At 40.8% G+C, this 27,120-nt stretch overlaps 2 protein-coding genes across 16 annotated transcripts in view; one reads left to right on the top strand and one right to left on the bottom strand.

The window, feature by feature from the left end:
- Positions 1 to 2: 2 nt before the first annotated feature.
- Positions 3 to 7,480, bottom strand: LOC308188637 (uncharacterized protein; the record flags this gene model as incomplete). Its single annotated transcript, XM_080577902.1, has 3 exons — positions 3 to 2,871; positions 4,349 to 4,429; positions 7,247 to 7,480. 3 exons carry the CDS (start codon positions 7,478 to 7,480, stop codon positions 2,767 to 2,769), a joined length of 420 nt encoding a protein of 139 aa, XP_080434028.1. The 3' UTR covers positions 3 to 2,766.
- The window catches only part of OSBPL3 (oxysterol binding protein like 3), an 88,616-nt gene continuing 68,411 nt past the window's right edge, over positions 6,916 to 27,120 (top strand). For 9 of the 15 annotated variants that reach the window (XM_080577870.1, XM_080577865.1, XM_080577873.1 and 6 more), the window contains exons 1-2: positions 7,367 to 7,506; positions 26,042 to 26,168. The gene's annotated coding sequence lies outside the window, so the exon portion shown is untranslated. Of the gene's footprint in view, positions 6,968 to 7,362; positions 7,507 to 7,533; positions 7,953 to 7,992; positions 9,740 to 22,069; positions 22,091 to 26,041; positions 26,169 to 27,120 lie in introns of those variants that run through there. The other 6 variants (XM_080577866.1, XM_080577874.1, XM_080577875.1 and 3 more) reach the window with 6 other exon arrangements.

The following is a 27,120-nucleotide window of genomic DNA, read 5'->3' as shown; positions in this document are numbered from 1 at the left end:
GATCTCTTCTGGAGGCAGGAGGGTGGAAAGATGGCTGCATATCTCCTTTAGAGCTGAGGGCATTGTTAATTGAATTTGTGCAAAGTGGCCTCTTGTGTGATCAGCAGCGGACTGAGGTGACAGTGATGAACTGGCTTATACCTGGGCAGCTGGTGAGTAAGCTTCCTTTCATGCCTTTTCCTAGTGACCTCTGTATTTGTGTTTGCCCACGACAGACTGTGTGGGAGGTTTGTTTTTCCTCTATTTTACTTTGTCAGTCAGTTGTGTCAGACTGTGTCAGTAACACCATAAATACTTTTGTTCTCCTTTGCAGCAATTGCCTCTGAGATCAATTGAAGGCTTTCATTGCTTTATTGTTTTCAAAACTTTCTTAACCACAGAAACCCATTCCTCAGCAGCAAATGCTTAGAAAAAACAGTGCACATGAAAGGATGCATTGAGCAATGTAGCCTGTGTAGCCTGTCTTGCCTCAGTTATCAACGGGGCATTAATGGAAGCAGGTTGTTTTCCTCCCAGCAGCTTCCTGGATTCTCACCAACGTCTTGAGATTCAAGGGAAAATTCCAGCCACTTAACATTTTGATCCATTAGGTGAAGCATTTGACTCTGTTGAACTTGAAGAATGATTTTTCCATTGACTTCAACAAGTCTAGATCTGGTCTGGTGCAGCTGCCTGGATCTGTAAAGCTCAAATAAAGGTGAAGACTTTGTTTCCTGGACATCCCTTCTGCCTGGAACTGTTGCTATGCTCTGGCACAAAACAAAAGAAAGCAAAATAAAACCAAAACCAACAAAAAAAAACAACAAACCACCTGTGTGGACTTACAGACTTGTTTCCTGTTGAGTCTGGCTTACAATGTCCGTGAAGATGTATTTTCTGCCAAACAAGGCCAGCTGCCAGTGGGGAAAATGGGAAATTAGTCATATTAGAAGACTTCTGAATTGTTTTAAAATTCAGACCCTGACACTAATGGCTGTGGTACAGAAAAAGGAGATACTACTGCTGTGTACATTAGCAGATCTGAACCCACCCAGCTTAGCATTTCCCCACCTAGACCTCACAACCTGTCAGAACAGCAGTTTGGAAATCTCCTGATACAAAACGTATAGTCAATTCACACCAGCAAACAGGCACACTTCCTACTCTCCTCTAGTGAAATTCTTACCTATGTTCGTATATCTGAGAGATACCACCTTGGATTGGCACATCAACCATTTACGGAGGCGCAGGTCAGGGCACGCAAAGTATCGATAGGCACGAACTGGCTGTGTCCATGCCTAGGCTGAGAACTGGGGGACTGATCACTGGAGCAGGAAGGCTCTGGAACAGCTCTGTGGCTGGAGGCCAGAAGTCTGACTTTCAAAAGTCTGTGAGGAGAGTTGCTCCTCTGCTGTTTCATTCTGACATCAGTCAGGAATAACTGTTTGCTAACAAGCTTAATGTCTGTAGCTGGACTTGCACACAGTTTTCAGGATTGCTCTTGCTACTGCCACAATCGAACCTTGCCTAATATCACATGCACTCAAATGAAGCATTTGCAACTTCAAGGAGTTTACACAATGGAAAACTTCACCCGTGCTGGCAGGAAATGTACCCGGTGGGTACAACTTACAACATTCGAACAATATCATTTATTTTCCCTTCCAAGTGAAATGCAAAGGCAACTGTCCCATAGCCTTTCAGAAAATGCCTTCCAAATATAAATTCAGTGCCTTATCTTACCTTTTGCTTTCTTGGTCCTGAAAGAATGAAAGTATTTGATGTCAGCAATTTTTGTGTCTTAATGTTTAGACATTTTTTTCCTGTTACTTGTATTCAAAGGAAAAGAATAACAAAGCTAACCCTAGCAAGAGAAACATGGATCCTATTCCCACTCTGGGAAAGGAGAACAGGTTCCATGCAGGGACCTAGCATCTGGATCTGAAGTGCTCTACGCTCTATGCAATAGTGATGGAGAAAGAGCTACACAAGAGGTGTGCCAGGGCCTCACCCAGAGCCGAGTGAAGTAAGTAGAAACTCTGGCTGCAATGGACAATGTATTACATCTTCCATCTGCAATAATATAAGACTTTAAAAAGGGAAATGGCCCATGGGTGTGGAATATCTCTGATAATCCCTTGTGCCCCACAGGTTTCTTTCTCTCCAATTCCAGAGAGAACCCCTCGCTAGCAACCTAAATAAATAAGCTTGCATTCGTAGGGAAAGATAATGTAGCCCATAGTGCACTGAATTACACTTTCTTAATAGCTGTATTATCCTCTTTGCCAATTGAACTGCATCTGGATGCCAAATTCTGCGGAGACCTGTATCATGTCTCTGTAAATATACTTACTGAATACGGTAAACTTTAATATACTCTGGTATTTTCTGTCTTAAATAATGTGGAAAAAAATATGACTACTTTTTTCCATCTGACTGCATTTTAGATAAATACTAAAATCCAAGAATACTTGAAAGAATGAGTAATAGTCGCCAATGAGGGGGAGGAGGATAAATGTTATAAAACAGCGTCTGGTGTGTATGAAACCAGTACAAGACTGACAAATCCAGAATTTTAAATTGCAAGTTTGTTTAGCTTTTATTCTTAAAGGAAAATGCTCCTGTTTTAAAAACTGCAGAATCATTTTGGCTTGAAAACCTTGGAGTTCCTCTCATTTCCAAGTCAGTATTAAAGTTCCTGTTTGAAGCATGTTCTCGTGTGTAAAGTAGAAGCTTTGAAGATATCTTAACTTGCTGTTTCTCCAGTGGTTTATATGTTAGACTTGCTTATTCACCACATCGTAACCAGTTGACATTCACTAGCTGGTCCTCAACTGCAGTAAGCCTGGGAGCTAGTCCCAATACAGTTGGGTCCTCCCGTTTTCCCTGAAGCTAAATAGAACAGACAAATACAAGTCAAATCAACAACAAGAAAATTATTTTTAGTATTAGTGATGAATGTTACTATTTGGAATTCAGCTGTTTCCAAATTCATGGGTCCTATTGTGGCAGCTTCTGCATACCCTCTCCAACCCCTCCCACACATACACACAAAGACAGGGTTGTCCAGAGCCTGCATTCTACTTTCTTCACTATGGTACAGCCCACAGGGATAATTCCTTGCTGAGTGTCAGGCTGGTGGACATTCATTCCTTTTTCTCCTTTCTATTTTGAGTAACTTCTGGCCACACGTCTGCTTTCCCAATATAGAAAGACTGTAATCTTCCTGCTCTCTCTGCCCTTATCTGAATAAGTTAACATGAGCCAGTTAAGCCCCTTGTAAGGAGACGAGTTAGTGCACAGCAGGTCTGCTTTCCCCCACTGCTGTAGAGCTCTGACCACCAGAAAAATGAAAGTCAGAATCAAGACTCCAAAAAGTATTTGCAACAACTCATGAATTTTGCAACACAGGTGATATGCTTGCACAAAGGCATAGCAGCATCAGGCACTTGAGAGGTAAACTTTGCCCCTCAGAGATATTCGAAAGGGCCCCGAAGGGAGTTTAACGAGACTGAGTCTAGCTGGGAAGCAAGAAGAGCCAGGAAAGAAGGCCCAGACACTACAGTCATGAGAAAAGAGGGCTGGGCAGATTAGGGAGATGATAGGTAAGTGTTTAGAAATACCAGCAAGACACACAAAAGCTAATGCCAGTAGCTTGCATAATACTAGCCTGTATATGCAACAGGATGCTGGTGGTATTTGCCAAAGAATTGTCAGTGGGCTAGAAGGCTCCTGAGTGGTCACTGAGAAGAAAATAAAAGGTACTGGCACAAGGACAGAAATGACATGATGGGGAGGGCTGGTATTAAAAAAAGCTACCAAGGATAGATTTCTTTTGGTGGACAAGGAATGACGTTGCTGAATTTCAAGACGGGTAACTCCTGCCCAGGACTGAAGATGTATGTGCTAAGTCATGAGAAGAGAAAGATGGGTTAACCCAATAACTATGCACACAATTCTACTGCTGCTCACACCACCTCAGCCACAAGGATTCTGATAAACCTATCCTCCTGCTGAAAATGGAGAAGCTCTTCAAAAGGTTTGTCTTAGTTATTTATCTCAAAGCACAGGACATAACTTGTATCTCACAACAAGCCTTTCTCTGTCTGCTCCATATCCATGCTATAGGAGCTCGTTCACCAGCATGAGACTAAGATTGCTTGAACATGAAAAATCATTGCATGGTATTGAATTCAACAGAATCCTTTTCATTGCGCTCACTGGAAATATTATTGTGTACTGTCTTTACAAAACCACAGGAAAGAACAAGCTAAAAGGATGCACCTAATGGTGGAGTTTTAATTCAGACCATGCAATTTAATTATGCATTATATTAGATCAAAGGGAAACTGAATTAAAAAGAAAATACCTGTTGGATCATGGAGAATGGAGTTCCTCTTCTTAATAGCTCTGGAAAGATTACAGTGTCATGAGGCTCCATCACGCAGAACTGAAAAACCAAAGAGCAAGGATAAATCGAAGGTTAAGTGCACAGGGCTGGGGAACACCCTAACCACCTTCTTTTTACTAATACAAACCGGATGGCTTTGTGTTGATGGATCTATTAAGAAAAGAAAAACACCAATCTATATTCAGACAGAGGCTTTCTGCCTATACATTTCCCCTGATGCATGCAACCACCTTTTATTTTGCCATCTCAGTTAAGGCTGACACTATTTCTCTGTGCTTTGATTTTCTAATAGGAAGAATGGTCTTATTCCCAAAGGTCTTCCTATTAATTCATTTTTAAACTTATTTTTAGCCCAGGAAAAACACCACTCCAATACTGTTTCATTTTTTTTTCTGTTCAACAGGAGGGCAGAACAAAAGGAAAGGAAAGAAATCCACAGAAAGATCAAACTCCTTCCTGATGTAGCTGCAGTTAATATATCCCAAACATACGTTTGGTCCATGTTTTTTGCTGTGATGAACATAGGAACAGTGAATGTCCTTAATGTCTCAGGAACCCCAAGTATCTCACTGTCTATATGGCAGGACTCAAGATGGAGATTTTAAACTGGAAGAGGATTTGAATTTTGCTTTTTTCATTTCCTTCTCTTTGCAAGGTCTGGAGGCTATTCATCATCAAAGAGCCACCCAGTTCCTTTCTAAATCAAGAAGTGGTCTGAGTTTGGTTTCAGTGGGAGCTCAAACAGACCACACATGCATAGTGCTACCTAACAGTACGTTAGTACATCATGTGATTGCCGGAAAGGTGCCTCATCAACATATTCCAGCTGCCTACATTTTTCTTAAAAGATTTGCTGCAGGCTACTTAGTGCCATTAGTTCAATAATCATGTTCTTTAAAAGTACAGTGCTAGTTTTTTTTTCCCTAAAACTTGTATTTATGAAAGCAATTTTTATAAAACTTGAAATGTAACAAAATGGTATATGCTATTTTTAGATTCTAGTTGTTTGCAAACTGATAAACACCCTCCAGCAAAACCTGAATTCCCACACTGCAGAAACTCAAAGCTACATTAAACAACATAACCAAAAGTAAAACTGCTTTTGTTGCCTTTCATTGACTTTGCTCATTGACACTCACTAAAAATTGCTCCTCATATAAAAATGGGCATAAGTAATGCTGAAAAAGCAGTATTCCAAAGGTCCCATCAATATTATTTTCAAGTACATTTTATGATCTATATGAACTAAGGCAAAAATAAGATCATTATGTATAAAAGCAGCATTTAAAGGTATAAAACGGTGTGGGATGCTTTAGTGCCTATGGCTTGGGAATCCTCTGCCACACCCTGTTCTTATAAACGTGGTACTCGGTGGCATCTCATAGCCTTTTAGCAAACATGGTTTCATTCACAGTGCAAGGTACCACCCTGAAGATGGGCTATGCTACTGCAAGCTCCCATCCATGAACGCTCTCCCTGCCTTCTGGGATGTCACTTGGAATGGCTTTCCCAAGCACTTCTGGCCTGTTCTGAGGCAGTGTTAACGAAGAGAAGGTTTTCCAGAAGGTTGCCCATGGCAGTGGTGGCGTCACTGTCCCTGGGGGTGTTCAAGGAAATGTTGGACGTGATGCTTAGGGATATGGTTTAGTGGGTGACGTTGGTAATAGGGTGATCGTTGGACCAGATGATCTTTAAAGGTCTTTTCCAACCTTAATGGTTCTATGATCTATGTTTCTCTTTCCTGCGACCACTGAAGTAATGAGAAGCACCGAGTGCAGGCTGGGATTGAGAAGCGTTTGGTCAGCTTGGGGCCCATGATGCTGAGCTGGGAAAGCAGGGGGTCCTTCCGTCCCCTTCCTCTCCTGATCAAGGATTAAACCACACTTCGCACACAAAAACCACACAAGTTCTGCGCCAGGCCACATCCTCCCTACATCCTCACAAGCAGCAATCATTTCGGAAAGACTTCGCGCACACACCACGGGGATCATGGAAACAGCCCAGAGCGCTTCTAACGGCTCGGATCTCACTAGTCACTCAGGCTGTTTCTTTTCAAACAAGACTCTGAGGAACAGGCGAATTTTAGGTTGTGGGGTTTTTAGGACGTGAGGTTTTGGGACGTGAGATTTTAGGATGTGAGATTTTGGGATTTGAGATTTTGGGATGTGGGATTTGGGGATGTGGGATTTTGTTACGTGAGATTTTAGGATGTGATTTTGGGATGTCACATTTTGGGATGTCACATTTTGGGATACCAGCGAGGATTGTACGTGCCCGACGGACGAAGCCCTCGCGAGCCTCCCCTCAGGGCCGGCCCCCGCCTCCGGCCCCACCTGCCGGCGAGGCCCCGCCCGTGACGTCACGGAAACACCCCCTCCCCCCGCGATCGGCGGGGAAGCGAACGCGAGCTCCCCTTTGGCCAGCGCGGCTGCCAATCGAGCCCGGTGGTCCCGCCCCCCTCTCCCCCACTCTCCCCCCCCCCCTCCCCGCGGTGCCGATCGTGTCCGGCCGGCCGGAGCCGAGCGGAGCCGAAGGTAGCCGAGCGGTCGCCCCGCGCCCCCGCCCTCCCCGGTTCAGGTATTGCCGCTGTGCTACATTAAAATAAAACTGAATAAATCCCGCGCCGGGGGGCTGCCTCCAGGCGTGTTTAGCTCTGGGACGGGGCTCGTACCGGCGGGTACGGGGGATGCCCCCGTTGTTCTGGTGGCTTCTCCCTGCCCGCGGCGCAGGGCAATGGGTTAAGTCCCTCCAGCGTGGCTTCCGACGGGGTGCGACTAATTACGAGCAATTTGGGGACAAATTACGAGCAATCTGGGCACAAATTACAAGCAATTTGAACACTGAGCCGCTCGGTACCGTACACTGAGGCTTGGTTCTACCAGGGGGACGTGCGGGGTGGCCGGAGAAAAGGGCATTTGGTAAATTTACTTCTTCCTCGTAGCGTAATTTGCCTGCTTTGCACTTTTTTCTAGGCCTCCGATGACTGTCACGGTGCTTTTTTCCTTCCCTGCTCTCCGGAGAAGGGACGCGGGCTGTTGCTCCATCCCTTGACTTCAACCGCCGAGCTGGGAACGCTTCGCTCCACTTCATTTCATCAGCCCGTGAGTCCTGTTTGGGTACGCACAGCGTCATTTATCTTAATTTCCAGCCTTTTCATTGAAAATACATCTGCTTTTAAATCTTAAGTAAAGCTCTCTAGTCTGCGCTCCAATGGATTAGGCTGAATGTTATCGCCGCGCTTCCACTGCATTGGCTTCGCAGTTCCTCATCTGGGTGCCGTTCCCTGCCACGCACACGGCGCTAGGCCCGCTCCCGTCCCTTTCTATCGTTCTGCACGGCGTCTGGGTTTGAATGCAGGAAGGGTGGGAGGGGAACTTTAGGGATTGGAGATGCTATCTGTGTACGAGCGTGCATGTGTGTGTTCTGGGGGTGGTGCTGAGCAGTTGTGGTTGGGCTGAAATTACCAGCACGTTCACTAAGGACAGGAAATGATGCTGAGGCTCTGATAGAGTGTGCTTATTGCAACGCTGCGTGTGTGGCTAGCTCATTTACTTTTGCAAATGTAAGTATGCTGTATTACATACAAAACCTTTTTCTGGATGCTGTGTGTATATCATCTTACAGAAGTGGGTCTAGTTAAAATAGCTTATATTATAAACAGATGCATGTATGTCTAATAGGCATATATCTAGTATTTCTTTCATTAGTCACGTTCTGTAGGTTTTATTTCATGCTGTGTAGAAGTTAGAGTCAATTGTGACATTGTGGCAGTCTTGGATTATATGGTTTCTAATTGTAAGAATGAGTTTTCAGTTGCTGCAAACAGTGCTCTAAGCAATTCACATATGAACTACATTTTCAACAGGAAGGCTTTTCTCATTTTCTAGCTGATACATTTCAGGCTTAATTTTGACTTGCTGCGGAGGTCTTTGAGATTCTCAATTTTGGTGTCTGTCTTCTGCCTTTGTGGTTATGCTCAAGCAGTATACTTTAGGGACATGCATCGTTTTTAGTTGCATGCAGCTGTCACTTGTGGTACCGGTATGTAAATCCATGAATAATATGCCTGGAAACAAATGTTCTATTGCTTTAGTTTCTCATTTATCTGAAGGATGAGGAGGTTTTGTGTATGTAACATTATGTCCTCTTGTGGGTGCTTGTCTTTATTCTGTTAACTTAGAAATTAACACTGAGGAAATGTATTTTAATTACCTTAGAATAATTTTTGCTGCTTGCCATCAAGGTTAAGAGATGTGGGTGTTGATGGTAATATGACAATGTAAGTAAAATAGGAAACATAATAGTTGAGAAACATACTGCTGTGGGTATGCTGTTGGGAAGCAGGATATCCATAACTCATTTCTCCTTTCAGTCTGTTTTAGCTTGATCCTCCTGCAAAGGTCCTGAGGCTGCTTGTGACTTCCATGCAGCACATATCATATGATCAGAAATACCAGATTCAATTATATATGAGGTTATGACATGAATTAACACAGTATTTTATTGTTAGTTTAGGATTCTGTCAACATGAAACTCATGGCATATTGTTTCATGTTGCTTGAAACAAACAAACAGAAAGTTGAGGACAGCCTCAGTGAAGGAAGAGAACTTGCACAAATTCTATTTAAGTGTCCAAACTGAGGTGATTGTTACATGATCCAAGTGCTGGGTTGTTGTTGTTGTTTTGTTCTATTTTAGCACAAATTTAATGACAGTTCTGGTAAATGCATTGCTAATAAAAACACTGCGTGCTTTAAGAAAACGCTAGCTGAGATTGAGAAAAGCATTTGATTAGCCCAGCGCAGCTCAGCCTTTACCGTCCTGCCTGTCTGGTGTGCAAGAACACCACTGACTCAATGCAAGCTCCTTAGGGTAGAAGTCACGTGTTAATATATAGCAGTAAGCACAACAGCACTTAATTCTATTTCAGTGCCTGGGTGTTCCATGCCGCTAACCACAAAAGTAGAAGGAACTAAAGTTGAGCCACTTTGGATGTGGAAGGTGCTGAGCAATGTGTGCAGTGCATGTTAGCTAACAATTCTCCGTCTTTGGCTGAAGGCTGAACATGCGGTTCTTGAGTCTTTATTCTGAGGAAAATAAATAACTGTTATGCATGACTTGATAGGAATCCTTGTTATGTGCGGTGGAACAGTGAGAGTACAAGATAGAGTAAGAGTGAGTACTCTGTATAGGAGTGAGAACTGACTTTCACTGACCTTTGAGCTCTGAGCTGAAACAGTGCATTCAGAATTGCTAGGAGTTTCTAGCACTCGGAGGGATCTCCAAACTTACGAATTGTACAGCTGGCTGTAAGAAAGCCTGATAACAGTGGCTGCATAATAGCATCGGGTGAGTCACAGAAGGAGGGCAGCATATATGATTCTCCACATGCCTCTGTGCTTTTCTTTTCAGCATTGTAACAGTTTAAACTGATTTTTGAAAAATTCTTCCTTTGTAGTCATTATACGGCAGGTTAGCCAAACTGCATTCCCTGTCTGACCAGGAGGCGTGTCTGTATTCGTGTTTCTAGGTTTCTCGCTTTCAAGTCCTGTTGTTCAGGTACAAGTACCTGGCCTGAAGGTTCCCTCTTTGGTCTTTCAGTAGTGGGGGGTTTATCGGTTGGATCATATTAGGTTGGCGAATACAGCTGCTGCCATGTCAACAACTATTTTTTTCTGAATGTTTTCTTTGGCACTTATGTTAATATGGGTGTGCAAACAAATCTACCTTTCTTCTGCCTCCTAACATAAGGCATCAGTTGGGAATTAAATTTTTTCTTTTTGATTAATCTCCCCATAATGCCAAGTTCTTAGTGATAGCCTCAGATTCTGCCTGTGTGTTGGTTAAACCAAAACATAACATTTTTACTGTGTTTTTTTTTTTTTTTTAAGGTATACAGTGCCATAATTGTCATGCAGTGCTTGTATTTAACTGCTGCTCTTAGAAAGAAGATGATAACAGTCCAAAATATTAAAGTTGAGAAACTAATCCTTGTTTGCACCAGTGTTTATTTTCTCTTCTTTTTCTTTTACGTTAATGATATGCACTGTACTTCGATGTTGGGTTTCAGTAATGACTTTTTGTTGTTGTTAGAAAAATTTGAAACATGGGGCTTTCTGGCTATGTGGTGTATCCTCATGTGAATGTTTTTAGACTGGAAGTTTGAAGCATTTCCCTGGCTGAAGGTAGTCTTACTCTTCCCTCATCTTAATTTCTGCCATTTCTGTTATTGCTACTTATGATAATAATGCCATGACTCTACTTTTGCTGTCATCTTATCTGTTGTGGCCATCGCTTAAATCACTTTGAGGTCACCTTTCTCTGACGTTCTCTCTTTTATTCCCCTATTTCCCCATAATTCTGGAGGTTTTTCCTAGTCTCAGTGTGTATGCATTATTGTTCTGTTATTTGTCTGTTCCATTTTCCACATAGTTGCTGGTGAAACCGAGTGAAGCTCCAGGTCTTAGCAGTTCCAGTAAAGAACAACTGTGTGGGCATACTCTATTGCCTTAAGCACTCTTTTTCCTTCTGCTTGGACAGTAGCTGAAACCACAGAAGAGACAAATTCTGAATGGCCTGTCAGTCACCAACAGGACTGTGTGTGTGGGAGACTTTATCCTTCTCAGTGCACAAGCCCATCTGTGTCATTCTTAATTCTGCTTGTTACTGAAGGTTAAATCCTGCCCTTCAAGTTTTAAAGCAAGCAGAGCAGAATCCTGGTCGCTGGCGCTACGTTCTTCTATCTCTGCAGCCAGTCGCTCATATTAAAAATTTCTGTTGAAATGTCTTCCTCTCCTCCAAGTTAATTTTTTTTGTCGGTCTAGAAAAATAGCCTTGAGAAGGGGCGGAGGGAGTTTCTTCATAGTTTTAATGCCCTAAGTGAAACATACAATTGTTGTTCTTATAGGGGAGCTTTTGCTGTCCTGTCTGTAAAGGCAAGAGATGGCATTGAAACTAGTTTTGGTAAGTTTTGTTGTCAAAAGGTTTTTGCCGCTGCCTCCGGCTGTGAGGCATAATAGCAGTGTCTCCCCTGAACATCATGCAGAGCACGTCGTGCTCATATTGGCATCTGGAACTGCGCTGGCTGCAGCCACGGTGCTAGCAAAGGAGCTTGTTTAATAGTCTTATAAATTACTGTATTCTGACAGAGTGAACAGCTCCCTCGTTTGTTTCCAGATCCCTTGCTTGTGACAAACCCGAGTGCTGAGATCCCCTAGGTGCAACCATGACAGCACAAACTGTGAATTTAGTGCAGCCTGTAGTGGTGGGGCAGGATGGAAGTTTCGTTATGAATGAGAATCAGTCACTGACCTTTTCATATCTTTAATTTAAAAAATAAAAGTAAGAAAGGAAGTGTCTGTTTTCGGTGGTACTGCTTGATCGCTTTAGCTAAGTAAGCGTAAATTATCAGTGTCAATGGGGATCCCCAAAACACTGGTGATTACCATCTGCATACTGAGGAGCTGGTGATGTTAACTCCAAAGGATGTGGGCAGCGGGGAGTCTTTGCTATTTCGTAGAGATGACTGCGGTAGGACTGTGGTGCCTTTCTCAGGTTCCCTCCCTGATACTGTGCTGCTTGCCAGGCGCAGGCAGGCTGATACTTGCTGACAGATACCTTTCTACAGTTTAGTAACTCCTCAAGTCTTTTTTTTTTTTTTTTTCCTTCTCTCTTCCCCTCATGGGATGTATCTGTGTCTGCAGCTGAGTAGTGCTTGACCCGTCTGATTTTGGGAATCCTGCAGCCATTTGGGTAGCAGATGTTCCAAGAACTTGCTGGTCTTAGCATGTGTCAGGCTATTTGGACCTCGTATTGTTGCTAAAAGATTGCAAGTCTTTGCTCTCTAAATAAGTGATAATGGAATGAAGAAACAAAAATTAACAACCAGGGGGCATTATTGAGACTATACCTAAAGATAAGATTTCTCCTTAACTTTTTGCTGGCGAGTAAGAGTGATAAATAAGTCTGTGCAGCCTACCCTGGTGCTGTGATGTCCTGGAAGCTTCTCAGAACAGCATCCCACTTGCTGTTACTGTCAAACAGGGTTTGTGGAATCCCTCAGAGTAGTTATCTTTAGTTTCCTTAAAAGATAGCGTTCTGGTAATGGTTTTGTCCTGTCCTACATCTTAATGAGTGACAAGAGACAATGGGCACAAAGCGAAGGAGCACAGGAGGTTCCATCTGAACATGTGGAAATATTTTTTTTTTCCATTGTGTGGGTTACTGAACACAGGTTGCCCAGAGAGATTGCGGACACTTAATTCTTGGACATATTTAAGAGCTGTCTGGACACGGTCCTGGGTGACCAGCTGTAGGTGGCCCTGCTTGAGTAGGTCAGTTGGACAACCAGAGGCCCCTTCCCACCTCAGCCAGTCTGTGGTAACTAGTAGCGTATTTTGCGGTTTAGCTTAGCGCAACTCTGCTCTGCAGACTCTGATAGATTTAGAATTTTTTAATTTTTTTTTTTTTGAAAAGTCACTTGCAGTCCTAGCATTCTTTTCCAGTCTTGCATGGTTCAAGAGTGGATCGGATCACCGCACATCCTTGTGAGTGGGCTGCAGGTAATCTTTCATACAGCATGGTGCAACCATAGTTGGAATAGGTTATTTCTGGAGGATTGCTGGTGTACCTGACAGAAGATGACTTCTAGAAATAGAAGAGAACTAGAACTAATGGGGTTTGCTGATACGATGGCCAGATAACAAGGAATTTGCATATGAAGAGGGGAGAATCTAGGTTAAATCTACTTTTGTCACTGAACTCTAGCAACAGCCACGTTGGGGAAAAAGAATTGATACTTCCTGTGAATTTTTTTGACTAAGGCCTAACAGTAGAAGGAAGAGAATTTTGGTATAAGGTCTACAGGACTTTGTCATGTCCTGGCAAGAAAGTTACTGGCTTTAGGGAAGTGAATTCAGTAGCTGTACCCTTAGTAGCATCAACAAATAGTCTGAGGGCACCCAGCTGGGTTTAGATTCTTGAGCTGCGTGGGGGGTTGTTTTGCGGTGCTATTCTTAAGCTTCCAGGGGGAGGCATCTAAAGGGAAATGAAATGCAAAATTTTCACGTTGAGTGAAAAAATTGGACAGAGTATTACGATTACTTCTTGTCTTCCTTAACTGAATAGTACTGATAACTTATACTGATTGACTGTTGTGAGTTAACCCCTGTAACTCACCCCCAGCTAAGCACTACCAAAACCAGTAAGCCAAAAAGTAAGCTAAGCCAAAACCAGTGAAAAACCCATCTTTCATTTTTTCCCATGGTGGTCATGATACCTCTGAATTCATTTTCAGATTTCTTACAGTTCTTCAAATCTATGTACTTTGTCTGCAAGGAGATAAAACCAGAAGCACTTAGTATTACAGTAACATTATGAACCTTATAAAACTGAAGCTCACTTACTGAATATCTCCCAGTGCTTAGAGTTGCAAATTGCTGAGAAAGGGGAACTTAATGAAGTAAGAAACTGTTATAAATAAAGTTCTTGCCTTTTTGCTGATGACCAGTCCGTATAGTTGAAGCAAGCTTTTAACATCCTATTTCTTAGAATAAGAATAAACATACACTGCTGAAATGGTGTGCTTTTTTTTTTCTTCACTTAATTCACTGAATAAATGTGGAACTTCGTGTCAGATTCAGAGATATTAGAATTTTCCACAGAATAGCTGAATCACAGGCTTCTTTCCACACACAAACTTCTTATTTTTTCATGTATTATACTACACAGTATCATATCCTTTGAAGTTCAGCAGGATCAACATTTCTGCTTGCAAAGTAACAGCAGAGCCGTTGCCAGGATGTCACTCTGGCAAATGAGACTTTAAAAAAAATATATTGCTAGGCTTTCACAAAATGGAGTATTTGACAAGACTGACTAGTAATTTTTCCCCCTCTTTTATTGTAGGGGCACTTAAGTGTTCACGGTCACTTTTTTCTGGCATGTCATATTTGTAAAATTGCTGGTGTACCGAAGATCCCTTACGGGTGATACTCTTACATTTTAAAAGATCAAATTTCAAGTAATGGGACACCACTGAGTATTTTTGAATGCACACAAGGTCATTGTTTTTATCAGGTGAGCTTTAACAATCTGCTTGTAGTCCTAGTTGATGAGTGTGATAAGGTGAACAGGGAAGATGCATCTCCCCATTTATTCCTAGCTGTTTCTTCGTCCTTCTTGCTTTAAAGCAAATGGCTTCCTTGATTCCACTGTAATTCAGTGGTGGAAGAGTGGCTGTATCTGGGTGTCGTTAAGTGACTGAATGCCCTCACTTTGGGAAATACTTGTGGAGCTTGTCTGTGATGGTGGCCCCTTCGTACTAAAGAGGCATGGGGAGAACTTTGATTTCATGGCATGGCTCAGTACCTGGAAACATCCACATCTTCCGAACTGCGGATGCCATTTCAGCCTTGGTAATCCTGACACAATGACAGTTCATATTGAAGTACCAAATGTTCATTGCCCAACGAGCTTGCGTTATTTGCTTTAATATGGCTAGAGTGCATGGTTAACATAGAAACATCCCACGTTCAATGTAGAATGAGAATTGTGTACTTCTGATGTTCTCAAACAAAACTGTCAAACAGTATTTTAATGTGCAGAGTCCTACCTAAGAATCATCGTTGCTTATGGTTAAATGGATTTTATGTTCTGAAACTAAAATGTTGTTTCTTGAATAATAGGAAGGTGCAGTGCCTTTTTCAGTGTGTCCTGTCTCCTGGCACTCACGTCTTGCAGAACTTGAATTCATAAGGGAATTTCGTTCTGAAGGACTGTTGAGCAATGAAATCAAGTGCATTGCCACTTACTTGTATGATGGGTTACTTCAGGAGAGAGAAGGAGGTGTAGGCTGTGTGTCAGTTGTTGCTTGCTGTTGTATCTATCAAATCGATCTTCTGTTTTATCCTGGCGTGATACGATTACAGCAGAGAGGAAGGGAGGTGTGTGGTAAGAGAAATAGAGATGAAGGATGGGAAAACAGACTTTTATGTATGAATATACATATCTTTAATTCTCGCTGCTTATTCTGCTTGACCAAACTGCCTTGTTTTTCTTTTTAACTTCCCTATGTTTATTTCTGGGCCTTCAAAATAATCAAAAGTCATAATCTGGGTAGACGTGATTAATAATAATAAAAACGAAAAAAACAGCTGGTGGAAAAGAAACTCTAGCATGTCTTATGTCAGTGCTGACTGAGTTAATGGTTTACTCTGTTGGATGTGCACAGATAAAGGTGTATTTTAAAATAATCAGAAATTTAATATAGTCTTAGGGGAAACGTGGAAAATGTAATTTAGCAGTCTGGGTTTACAGGTTGCATTGTTAAGGTTTACAAGCTGAAGCATAGGAGAGACTTCCTTTTATTATTTTTATTTTTAAAAAAAAAATAATAATTGCCTGCCAGATTTCTCTCTTGCCATAGTTCCGATAGCATGGACTAATTGTAAGGAAATATGATGAAGAATTGTCATGTTTGTATGGTGAGAAGTATGTTGGACTACTTGTTAAGAATGGGATGAAAGAATTTTGGCAGTTTCCCAAAAGTAAAACTTATATGTGCTGTTCTGCCTTGCGCTGTTTGTAATGTGAGCCAAGTAGCTTGTACAGCAAGGAAGAAAGAACTATGTATTCATTTAATTTAGATAGTGTAAATTTAAAGAATTCAATTAAATGAAAAGGTTTATGTACTACATAATGAAGTTAAAATTTTCATTGTAATAACTCTTATTGCTTTGTTTTGGGGAGTTGAAGAAAGCTGTTCTGATCCCTGCACTGAGATTCCAAAATGCTTGTTTTTGTGTATCAGGGTTCCAGAGCTCTGCAGTACTCATCTTCAGGAAGTCAGGAACATGCAAAATATCTTCATCTTCAAAAATTTCATCAAATTAAGAAAAAAATATCAACAAATCTCATTGTCGAAATTAATATAGTAAAAGCTACATATGCTCGGTAGTCTAAACATAGATTCTAAAAAGTGTTATTTCCTTGATCTGCCACTTTTTGAAATTAATATTCCATAAGAAACAAACGAACAAAACAAACACCACACACCCCATGATAAATAATAAAAGAAAATCATACAGAAAAAAATACAGGTGCATGAGTAAAGCTGAAGTAATTCATTTTTAGTAAGGGAAATTCTAAAAATATTACATCAAGGTCACTTGGCAGACCAGGTTAAATCACCAGTAGATTTTTAAGTAGTATATAATGGTATTCTTACTGAAAGCGGCTGTACTGGCACTTCATATGACTGGAAGAGAGGCCCTGGATACTCACCTTTGGTATTTCTGTTGCAGTCAATACTTTTGTATAATCCCTTTTGTAATCTGACAAAGCATCCTCTTAAAAATAGTTGGAGCTTTGACCTAGTTGTCCCATTAACAGAGTATTTCAGAACTTCGTTGCTTTGACTAAAATGCTATTCCAGGATTCCGGATAAATGCATTCACACCCAGTCTGTGCATCTAGCTAAAATTAGTGTTTTCTCTCACCATTTATAAGGGCACCTGTATTCCCTCTGCACCTTTGTTTTGCTAAGCTAAACTGGTTAACTTCTCTTTCAGCTCTCATAGGAACGCTCTCCATTTCCTCTGTCATCTTTCATTTCTACTTGAAGAGATGCAGAGAATCTAGTGACTGACTACATACGCTCCGATATTCACTTCAGGAGGCTATTCCGTTGTCCATCTCCCTCGCAGAAGAGTACATTTGTCTCTCATATGTCTTATGTGCTATTTTGGGCTTCCTGACCAGATCAAGTGCTAGCACTGCCTTGCACAAAGATTTTTATTTATTTTTTTAATGCATCTCTATATTATCTCTGTAGAAAATGCCTTACTTCATGTCAAAAGATAGCTCTTTATTTTCAAGCCTTCATCAAACTGGTGATTTAGTGAATCTGCAATCAGCTCAAACAGGCAGGTACCTTCCCTTCCTTGGTTGCTCCCAGCTGCTCCCAGCAGAATTTGTGCTCATCCTGCTCCTTGGGTTAGCAACCTTGGCCTTGCCTTTGGGACTTGAGAGCTGCGCTTTGTCTCACTGCTTCTGTTCGTGAGGTTCCTTCACCCGGTGTTTTGGTCACTTGGTGCATCAGAGGTGCCTCTGTGCTTTTCGTCAGCAGGGAATTTCAGTAGACGCTTCAATTCCTTTGCCACTAGTAGCAGGACTAGTGAATAGAGCCCCAGGATAATTCTTAGTAACCTCTTCTGGTGATCTCTGTCCAGCCTGGTATTTTCTAATTACCTTCTCTGACCAGCTGCTTAGTTACTTTGCAATTCTGCAGTTAAATACAATAATTTCCAGCTTGATTAGTATGTTGTATGCAGTTGTCAGGTCTAGATGATATCTACATATTTCACTCACTTTTAATTTTTTTAAAAAGTTCATCATATACCATTGACTTTGATATTTCTGTATGATTCTTTGACTTGATCTGAAATCTTGCATGTTACTGATTGTAGCCGGCCTGATTTCTTTTCTCTGCTCCCTAACTCTGAAGAGAAGTGTCCTGTTTGCTCTCCTATCATAATTTACCTCCTACTGTGTGTGTGTGTGTGTGGGGTTGTTGTTGTTTGGGGTTTTTTGTTTGTTTGTTTTTGCTGGTCTGCTTAAAAAGTATAGTTTCTTTTTAAATGTGTATATAAGGTAGGGGTGAGGTAGACAGGTAACCTGAGGATGCATGAAAGTTTTATTTGCAACTGTGTACAATTTCCTCTGCCTTTTCTTTCAGAGATCTGTAACAGCGTTGCCTGGTTTCCTCAATTCGTGCTCAAGAAAGCTTTTAGTTCTAATTCTGTGTCATAATTTCCAGGCCTATTTTGTAGTAGGCATCCTGTCTTTGTTTCTCTACTAGGCGATAGTCACCGCCAGGTTCCTTCTTTGCTTAGTTCTGATCTGTTGTTGAAGAACTTAATTTTAAATATTTTTTTAAAGTCCATTTTTTGGAATGTTTTAACTTTATTCCCGCACTTTAACATATGAAGTGCAATTTCTTTAATCAATTCCTTCCCTGCCTTTTCGGGAGGGTTGGAGAAGCTATTTATCTACTTAGGCCTCTTTCATCTCACGAGTTGTCTTCTGTATGCTATCTTCTGTATGCTGCACCCCACGAGTAACTTCCAGATACATTTCTGTACCTTAAACGAAGCAGCAGCTCAGCATTTCTGATTCGGGGAATCTGAATTCCTCAGCCCACCTGACTTCAGCTAAATCCTTTTGCTTATTGTTCGCTTGTTGGAGAAGTTAATCTCTTGTAATGCACACTTCTCTAATATTTTTTCATTCTAATAAAATCTGTACCGAGGCTGGATTTTGTGAATCTATTGCAGACTCTCAGCACTCTGAACAGGGCAGTCCTTCTTTAAGTGCTTTTTTGGACCCAAACAGATTCTGTTCTTACTTTGCAGTATTTTTTATATATATATACTCATATATATGCATATACATACACTATATATATATAAAGAGAGAGAGTGTGTGTGTGTCTATATATTTTAATCTATCACAGTTTTAAATTGTGTCAGTATGCATCACCCCAACATCTACTTCTGACTTCTCTGAATAGCACGGGCTTTACGAAAAGCACGTATGTGCTTTAGCCACCAAGCCTCTGTTGTCCCTGTTATATTTAGCCTTATATTTAATAACTACTTCAAGTTGCTCAGTTTTGTAGAACAAGCTTTTTTCTTTTCATTTTTCTCCTTTTATTTTACTTATTTTGAATGAATGCACTGATAACTTCAAAACACTTCATGTGGTCATGTAAGTTTAACTGGACAGACTACTTATTTTTCTGACCCCTGCTCACATCCATGTTAGGACTTAGTCTTTTGTGAAACGATCGGAGAGAAGAATTCTTCATGGCCACATCCTCATTTTTCTCTGCTGGTGCAGGGAAGTTAGATGTCAAGGCTGGGCACCCACGCAACAACTCTCACTTCTCGCTCTCATCTGTAAATCCCTTCTTGGGTATGTCACCTGTCCCAGAGGGTCAGTGTCTTTGTCTCATGAACAGTCCATCAGCAGGAAATTCCTTTTTCCACAGGTAGCTCTGAATACTCTGGTGTTTCACCCAACTTTCTCTCTCTTCATTTTTTATTCTGTCTCTTTAGTAAATCCCTTGAGATATAGCTGGATCAATTGTTTGAAGTCTCGCTACATAAATAATCCTCATTTTTCTTTATTTTTCCCTCATTGTTTTGGTCTCTAAGTGTAATTTAAGAAACCTTGAACACCCAGGAAAAATAAGCTTCAAATCAGCAGGGGAACACCTAAAGTGCAGGGAGGAGGGAGAAAGGCTTGCATGTGTGAATTACTTGATCTGGCGGTGGAAGCATTCACTTAAATGGGATAAGATACGTATCCATCTGTCTAAAATCACATTGAAGTGCATTATCTATCTATAGATAGATTATACGTAGATATATCTATGGAAGAAAGCATATATATATCAGTCACATTTAAGCGAGTGTGTGTATGTATATTTATTTCTTTCCTCTTGATGTCACATACATAGTAGCAGCTGTTGCCAGCGTTTTTCAGCAGCTATTGTTACAGCTGAATGAGGCAGTCTTGCAGGTCACCAAATGCAGAGAAAAGAAAAGAATCTGGTAAATAAGTAAATTTTGGAATGTGTAGAGATGTAGTTGGCCACATGCTTTTCTGGTTGCCTCCTCCCCCAGGAAAAAAGTCTTTGAATAAATGTTCTTTGAGTGGATTACAGCTTCTGGAGGATGGAAGAAATTTATTCTCATGGATCCTGTTGTTTTAACATAATTGGTTTTAACATAATTGGTTTTTAATTAATTACTTTTTTCCATGGAAATTTTGTAAATATTTAGGCTTCAGCTGTCCTGACCTGAGGCTGAAGGTACTCTTTTTTTTTTTTTTGGGGGGGGGGGGGGGGGGTGAGGCTAAGAGGAAAAGAAGAAGGGGTTATACTTACATAAGTGTTCTAATTTTGGAGAGGAGAGTAAAATCTCTCCAGTATTACCAATAGCAAGAAAACAAATCACCTTTTTCTAGCATCTTTTCTCTTCTGCTAATCTTCAGATCCAGATTTACTGGACAGTCACATCAGGTTATCACAGTTGCATGTTTCCTTTCCCAGACTAATCCTGCGTTTGCTTTGGCTGATGTCCACCGTGCTTCCAATTCTTTCCCTTGTGCATTTTTGCCTCTCGACCTTTCTTAAAGGCAGCGTGCGGTGCATCTCTTCTCGCCGCACCTTGTGCAATGGATTTAAATGCAGGGAGAGGGTGGGATATTATGAGGCTGGGGCACCAACTGTGCTGAGGACTTCTGGGTCGCACCAGTTAGCACAGAGCATTTATTGTGTGTTTGTCCACCATAGGTGCATGATGTTTGCTTGGTCTTTTTGAAATATTCAGCTGTACTGAAAAAGCTGTTGTGATTGGCAGGGTTTTAAAACAAAAATGCCTTCTGTAAGAGTGACAGAAGGTCTGTTACACAAAGCCTCTAGAGCATTTGTTCCTATTTTTGACATCATTTATCCACAATTTAGTCTGTTACTTCGGAAAGAAAAATCTCAATGGCAGCGAGTGGTGACACTGCAATTTACACTACAATTTAGAAATGGAGAAATGAAGTCTGTCCTTGCCTGCCGTGACAGCAGGGAGTTGTTCTTCCCTTCTCCTGTTTTGTGGCAGCAGAGCATGGATGTTCTGGTGCAGAGCCTCCTCTTCAGGAGGAGGCTGGCTTTAAAACTTCTCTCAGTCAGCACCAAATAGGCATAATCCCTTTAGCCTGTTTTATCCAGCCTGGTCCTCCACTCAGAAATGGTAGGCGGGAAAACTTGTAGGATGCTAGCCTTGGACTTGTTCAGTGTAGTAGGTATTTCCTGGCAGCCTTCCAGCTGGTGCTCCTACAGCATGTGCACAGCTCGGTAACGCAGGCAAAGCTGGGGTTTTAGCTAGCCCATCTTTTCAGCTCTAATGCTGCACTCAGTAATTCATGTGGTCTGATGAATACATTTTTTCTTCTATAAGTAAAAATACTATTTTTGTCCCCACTCACCACAGACGGGATGAAGATGACCGGAAATCTTAAATATATATATATATATATATATAAAGAAGCTGAGTTCAGCTCAGTAAAAAGAGCAGAGGTTGGATAAAACTAGAGAGAAAAGGTGAAGAGGAGGGGGTACAAGCAGGTGATGGGAGGGGTGTGCAGTCAGTGGCAAGACTGTCACTGCAGCAGTGGCTCCCCGCTTCTTGAATTTGAAGAATAGTGGGGGAACTTCAGTTGCATAATGACCTGTAAAATGGAGGTTAACAAAAATGCAGAATCTGTAGAACATATTTCTAGGCGTCAGCCAAATTTTCAGCCTGTAACCCTTTATCAGGTCAGAGAGGGAAAGTGAAGCCTTGCTATGTAAAACTTTTGCAGTTACGTTTTTCAAAATCCTTCTTCGGTGTAAGAAGGCAGAAGAGAACTTGTTTCACGCCTTTATTGGGGCGGTGCAGTCTCTGCAGCTGTAGCAGATTTTGGACTCCCTCTCGTGTGTCACGCAATACACAGCAGCAATACAGGTAAGGGTCAGGCTGCGTGCGTGTGCAGGAGACTCACCCTCCTCTTCCTCCCCTGGGGTGCTCACGTCGGCGGTACATGAAGAAGCGAGGGGGTGCCAGGGCAGCTTGCTGGTGAAGGCAGTATTTTGGCTGGAAATATTGGGTAAGTGAGACTCAGCACAGTCTGCTAATACAGCGAAGAAATGGCAGAGTCCAAAAAGGAGCAGGTACGGTACGTAAATGGAAGCAGAGCGGTGAAAGAGCAAAGCAAACAGCAGCCTGTTGAAACCAGTCCTTCTCTACGGGTGTTTGAAACTCTTAAAACTTAATCATCGTTAAGGTTTGCTTCCTGTTTCTCAGTTGTGATACGCGACTGTGCGCCTATCTGCTTTTTCGAACTGGAAATTTTTTCTCTTCTTGAAAGACAGAAAAGCTGCGGGGAGCTATTGGATTCTGAAAGTTATATTTAGCTCAGAGCAATTAAAGCTAGCACTACATGATGACATTTGTAACTAGCTTATCCATCATGCAAACTATAAGATTTTAATGTTTGGTTTCAGTCAGACTTGGCATTACTGACAGCTTTTGCTCACATACATCAAACTGAATTTTAGAAGGCAAGTCTATTGCCGAATAAACCTGGCAAGATGCTTTCTTTCTTACTGGTGCTTTGTTCCTAGCTCCAATTTCAGTGCAAATCAACATAATTCTGCACCACTTCCAAAAAAGGGGTAGTTGTGCTCTATGGGTCCTGTCTGCAGCTGCTTGGTTTATTCTTTTTATTGCCTAAATTTTGGCACAAGCATTCCTGCAGCGAACTGGTCCAGCTAACAGTGCGGCTAAAAGTCTGGCTTCTTTCCTGCTTGAGTTATGAGCTGGACTTATTTCCCAATCTCATTCCACTCTCTGGTCATGTTGCTACTGGTTTTACTAGGAGTTGCAGCAGAAACAAATGGCAAACTTGGAGAAGGGAGAGAATTGACTGGTTACTCCTGAAGGGCCTGGTTCTGCCTGCTGCAGACTTGTACCCAGTCACATCTTGTCGCCAGATCAGCTCTTAGCTTGTTGCAGCTCTTCCAGACATACTTAGAAATATGTCGCTTCTTTAGGAATGGTACAGTGCAAAACAGCTTAATGAATTGTGGAGTTGTGAAAAGGTCAAGTATTGCATTTTTTTTTTTCCTTGGGTACCTGATAATTAATTTCCTCTGTTCTGCTTTAAATGAGCATCCCTCTATGATGCTCACATGAGCCGTAGTCACCCACTGAGAGTTAAGTTTGTTGTTCTATTCCAATGTACCACGCTGTAGTTTTCCTAGTGTCTGTGGATGTGACAGCGAGAAGTTCTACTTATTGCATCTGCACAAGTGGGGATTATTTTTTCTTCCAGAAGTACAAAAAAATTAAGAAAACTGTAGATCAATCAACAGGCTGTCAAGTGTTGCAGTTAATCTGGTCTGGATTTCCCAGATGATTTTAGGAAGTGTGCTTACCTGCCTTGCAAAATATTCAGAAACTTTTTTTTTTTTGTAAAAAAAATAAATTTCTACCTGTTGGCCCATTTTATAGGTAAGTTGTGAAGAGCACTAACGTTCATGAGCTGTGTTGAGCTATTCAGATATCCGTATGACCAAAGAGCTACTGTTTTTGTCTTTCAGATTTAGAATCTGATCTGTATTTCCTGAGAGCAGAGATGTTTATTTTGTGGTATGCTCCACTTTTCCCCTAAATAAATAAATAAATAAAAGGGGAAAAAAAAGAGTCCAAATTGCTTGCTCTTTTAATTTCTCACGAGGGCTTTGTTCTGTGTTTTTGTTGTTGTTTTGTTGCGTTTTTTTGTTCTTTTAATAAAAGTGAGAGTAACCCCACCACCAAAACCCTGGAACTGTGCCTATGTTGGTCGTGTCCTAGAGTTTGCCACTGCATCCCTCTGCCTGTTACTGAATTAGATCACTGTATGTGGCACAGTGAGGCTGGGGAGCAGTAGGGAACATGGGTACACGCTCCCTGCAAGCTCCTCTTTTTGGACTAGCGAGTTGCAGGAAAGATTTCATCCTGGGGTAGGAGGACTTATTATATATTCAAAAAATATAGAAAGACTGGAAGAACAAAGGCACCCATTGGCTTTATGGGGCAACTGAGTGTCACTCTCTTGTAGGGTACTTGCTATTTCAGTGTGATACGTAATATATTCTTTATAAATAATGTAGCTTTCTCAAACTAACCAATATCAGATTACTTTTTTCCCTCTCTCTTTTACTTCCTTCATACAAACAACACAAAGAATTAAAGGCACTATTTTTCAAAGTTAGTTGGTTTTTTTTTTTTTAGAAGCTTATCATAAGGTTATTCTGTTGCCTTAACCATGAGAAGTTTTTAATGCGTGATTAGTTGGTAGTTTTAAATGTAGAACAGCTTAATTTTTGAGATACTGGGAAAAGTGCCAGCCATAGATTTGGAAAAGTCTGACTAATAAAATCGTAAAGCTGGTTCATCACTCAAATATGTTATTATTTCAGCTGCCTCTGCCCACTACAGGCTCCTACAGGCTAAAAATGTCAATGGGCTGTTGCATTAGTAGCTATTTTAGGTCTTTAAACTTAAAAGGCAGAACAAATGAAAGAACTTTGATATTTTATATTAATCTAAAGTTAACACATCAGGTTTTTTTTTTAATCTGCCTTTAACAATTTCCAGCCTTAACATCTTGATTATTATAAAAATAAACAAGCTCATATGTTAAAAGATCAAATCCTAAAATTAGATCACAGATGTTTAGATCCCAAACCAGCTGGGGGCGGTGGCATTTTCAGGAATGTAACAAATAGAAGAAACAAGGAATTAAGTATAAACATGAAATTAGGAGTTATTAAATATAGACAATTGGTAAGAGAAGGCAAAAGTATTACTCAAAACTCAGCAGGTTGAAAACAGGGAGAAGGATTTTTTTTTTTTATTATTCCCTGGAAAACATGCCAACATTTTAAGAATAATAATAAATAAGGGCTGTAATGCCAATAACTAAACAAATGCAAAATAATTTAGTTGCGTTACTGAAAAGAAGCTGTATGGTTTATCCACAGCATGTAGAAATAATGACTAAGAAAAAAGTTATAACTGCTAAAGCTATATATATATATATATATATATATATACACACACACAGGTATATTTATATTTTTTCAAATCTACATAGCAGATAACAGTTTTTAATCAAGGGTACAAATAATTTGAGGAATTCTGTTCTTTCATGTTGATCTTGAAGGAAGATCAGGAAGGCCTCTGAGTACGGGGAGAAGCTTAATGATGGGCCAGATTTTATAAACAAAAAATGATATGTGGTACCCAGATACTGGTTTGCCTTGTGCTGATTCTGATTCTGTGAAGGTTATCATTGATATGGGAACTGGCTTGGTTCAACAGAAATTCAAATTTAATAATCATAGAATCATACAGTCTACAAATATAGAAATAGGTGAAAATATCAATCCTTTTTAGCACAAATTGGTGGTGTGGTGTTCAGATTGTCCAGAGATATTGTACAGGCTGCTAAAACTGCAAAGTTGGATTGTCTTTAGAAAAAAAAAGTGTTTGAATAAATGTTAAAACTGCACGTTGGTTGCTACAAAGCAACAGATGAATAATGGTAAGAGTTTGTCAGACAGTAGTACCCCCTGGCAACTCTTCCCATGAAGGACTCTTCCTTCTTTTTTATGCTGACAAGATGTGTGAGAGTGGGTTTCCGTACCCCCTAAGTAGAGTCACATCCGTTGTGCAGAATCCTGGATCCTTTGGGCAAGAAAGTTTTCTGTTACAAAATGTATTAGTCTGTTAGTATGTTAGTAGCCTAAAATTTAGTTGCTTTTTTTTATATGAGAATTTTGCTAACCTGAACTTCAAATATATATATATATATATATATATACACATATACCCTTCAGGAGAGGAAGATGTAGTCATAGATGCTGTATTTTAGGGAAAGATTTTAGTTAACAACAGCAACAAAAATTTCAAGATATTTGTAGATCATATTTTGTATCTCTCTCATGCTTCCCAGGTACGGACAGATAAGTTTTTTATTTTTCACCTGATTTTTTTGTTTGTTTGTTTTCAGATCCAGCAGCAGACTCACGTGAGCTTGCCAGGTTTTGCCTGATGGAATTGCTCAGACTTCCAGTGCTCTAAAAGGGAGAGGAGATTTGGATTCTTCATGGTCAGCACTGAGAGACTGCCCATTCACTGTAAGTCAGTCTTCCCTGTATTATGGATGTGTAGCCCTCTTTGAATAGGAAAGTAGAAGTTAAATTTCAGGGTATAGAGAATAGAGTCTATTTCAGCTTATAGGGGGTATGATGAAAGAAGCTTCTTACTGTGAAGAATCACCCCATCCTTACACAAGGGGAGAGGACTGTAGCATTGCTGGTATAGAGGCAGCACTTCCATTTCCTTTTTGGATGATAAATTGTGTTTAACTATGTCTAGAGGAAGAATTGAAGGAAGTAGGAAGGAAATCAGAGGTAAACCAGGGGCTGTGATAATGTAACCTTATATTCTGCTGTTATGAGGGCAATTGCTTGAAAATACCTCAAAGCTGCCTCTCTTTTGAGAGAGGACTGGGGTGGAAAAAAAGGACCCTTTTCAACCCAAACCATTCTGTGATTTTTGGGGTTTTCTTTAATCTTAGGCTTTGAGGTTTCCACTGGAAACTTACCAGGTCAGAAAGAGACTCTCCTACCTGTTGTGCAGTTATTTTCTTTGTGGTTTGTACCTCTTTCTGAAATGCTCTCCATAGAAACGGCCAAAGCTGGGACTTTGGCAAGGGGAGATTATGTTACTAGTGTTACTTAAACAAAACAACAACAAAAAATCATGTTCTTAGTTGATGTGAGGTTTTTTTGCCTGTGTGCTCACTAATTGTGATATTTAGGATTGGGAAAGAAATCTGTTCAAAGTCATATTGCTGGGCATGGCACTTGTGGCATTTCACCTTCTTCTGATAGCATGTATTCAGGAGGCACTGTGTACTTTCAATTAACAACTTGTCTTTTAGGGTGGTGACATTGCTTGGTGAATTCTTTTAGGGTCAATCTCTCCCCATTTCTGTTGTGAGCATGTGCAAGGTATTGTTAACTGTATGTTGCTCAGGAGGACTTGTGTTGCAGTGGAAAGTTGGAGATGAGTCATGGAAACTGA

Source organism: Anser brachyrhynchus, assembly GCF_964034855.1.
Source record: "Anser brachyrhynchus genome assembly, chromosome: 2".
Classification (NCBI taxonomy): domain Eukaryota; kingdom Metazoa; phylum Chordata; class Aves; order Anseriformes; family Anatidae; genus Anser; species Anser brachyrhynchus.
The sequence above is the reverse complement of the archived record's forward strand: the minus strand, read 5'-3'. Positions and strand labels throughout refer to the sequence as shown.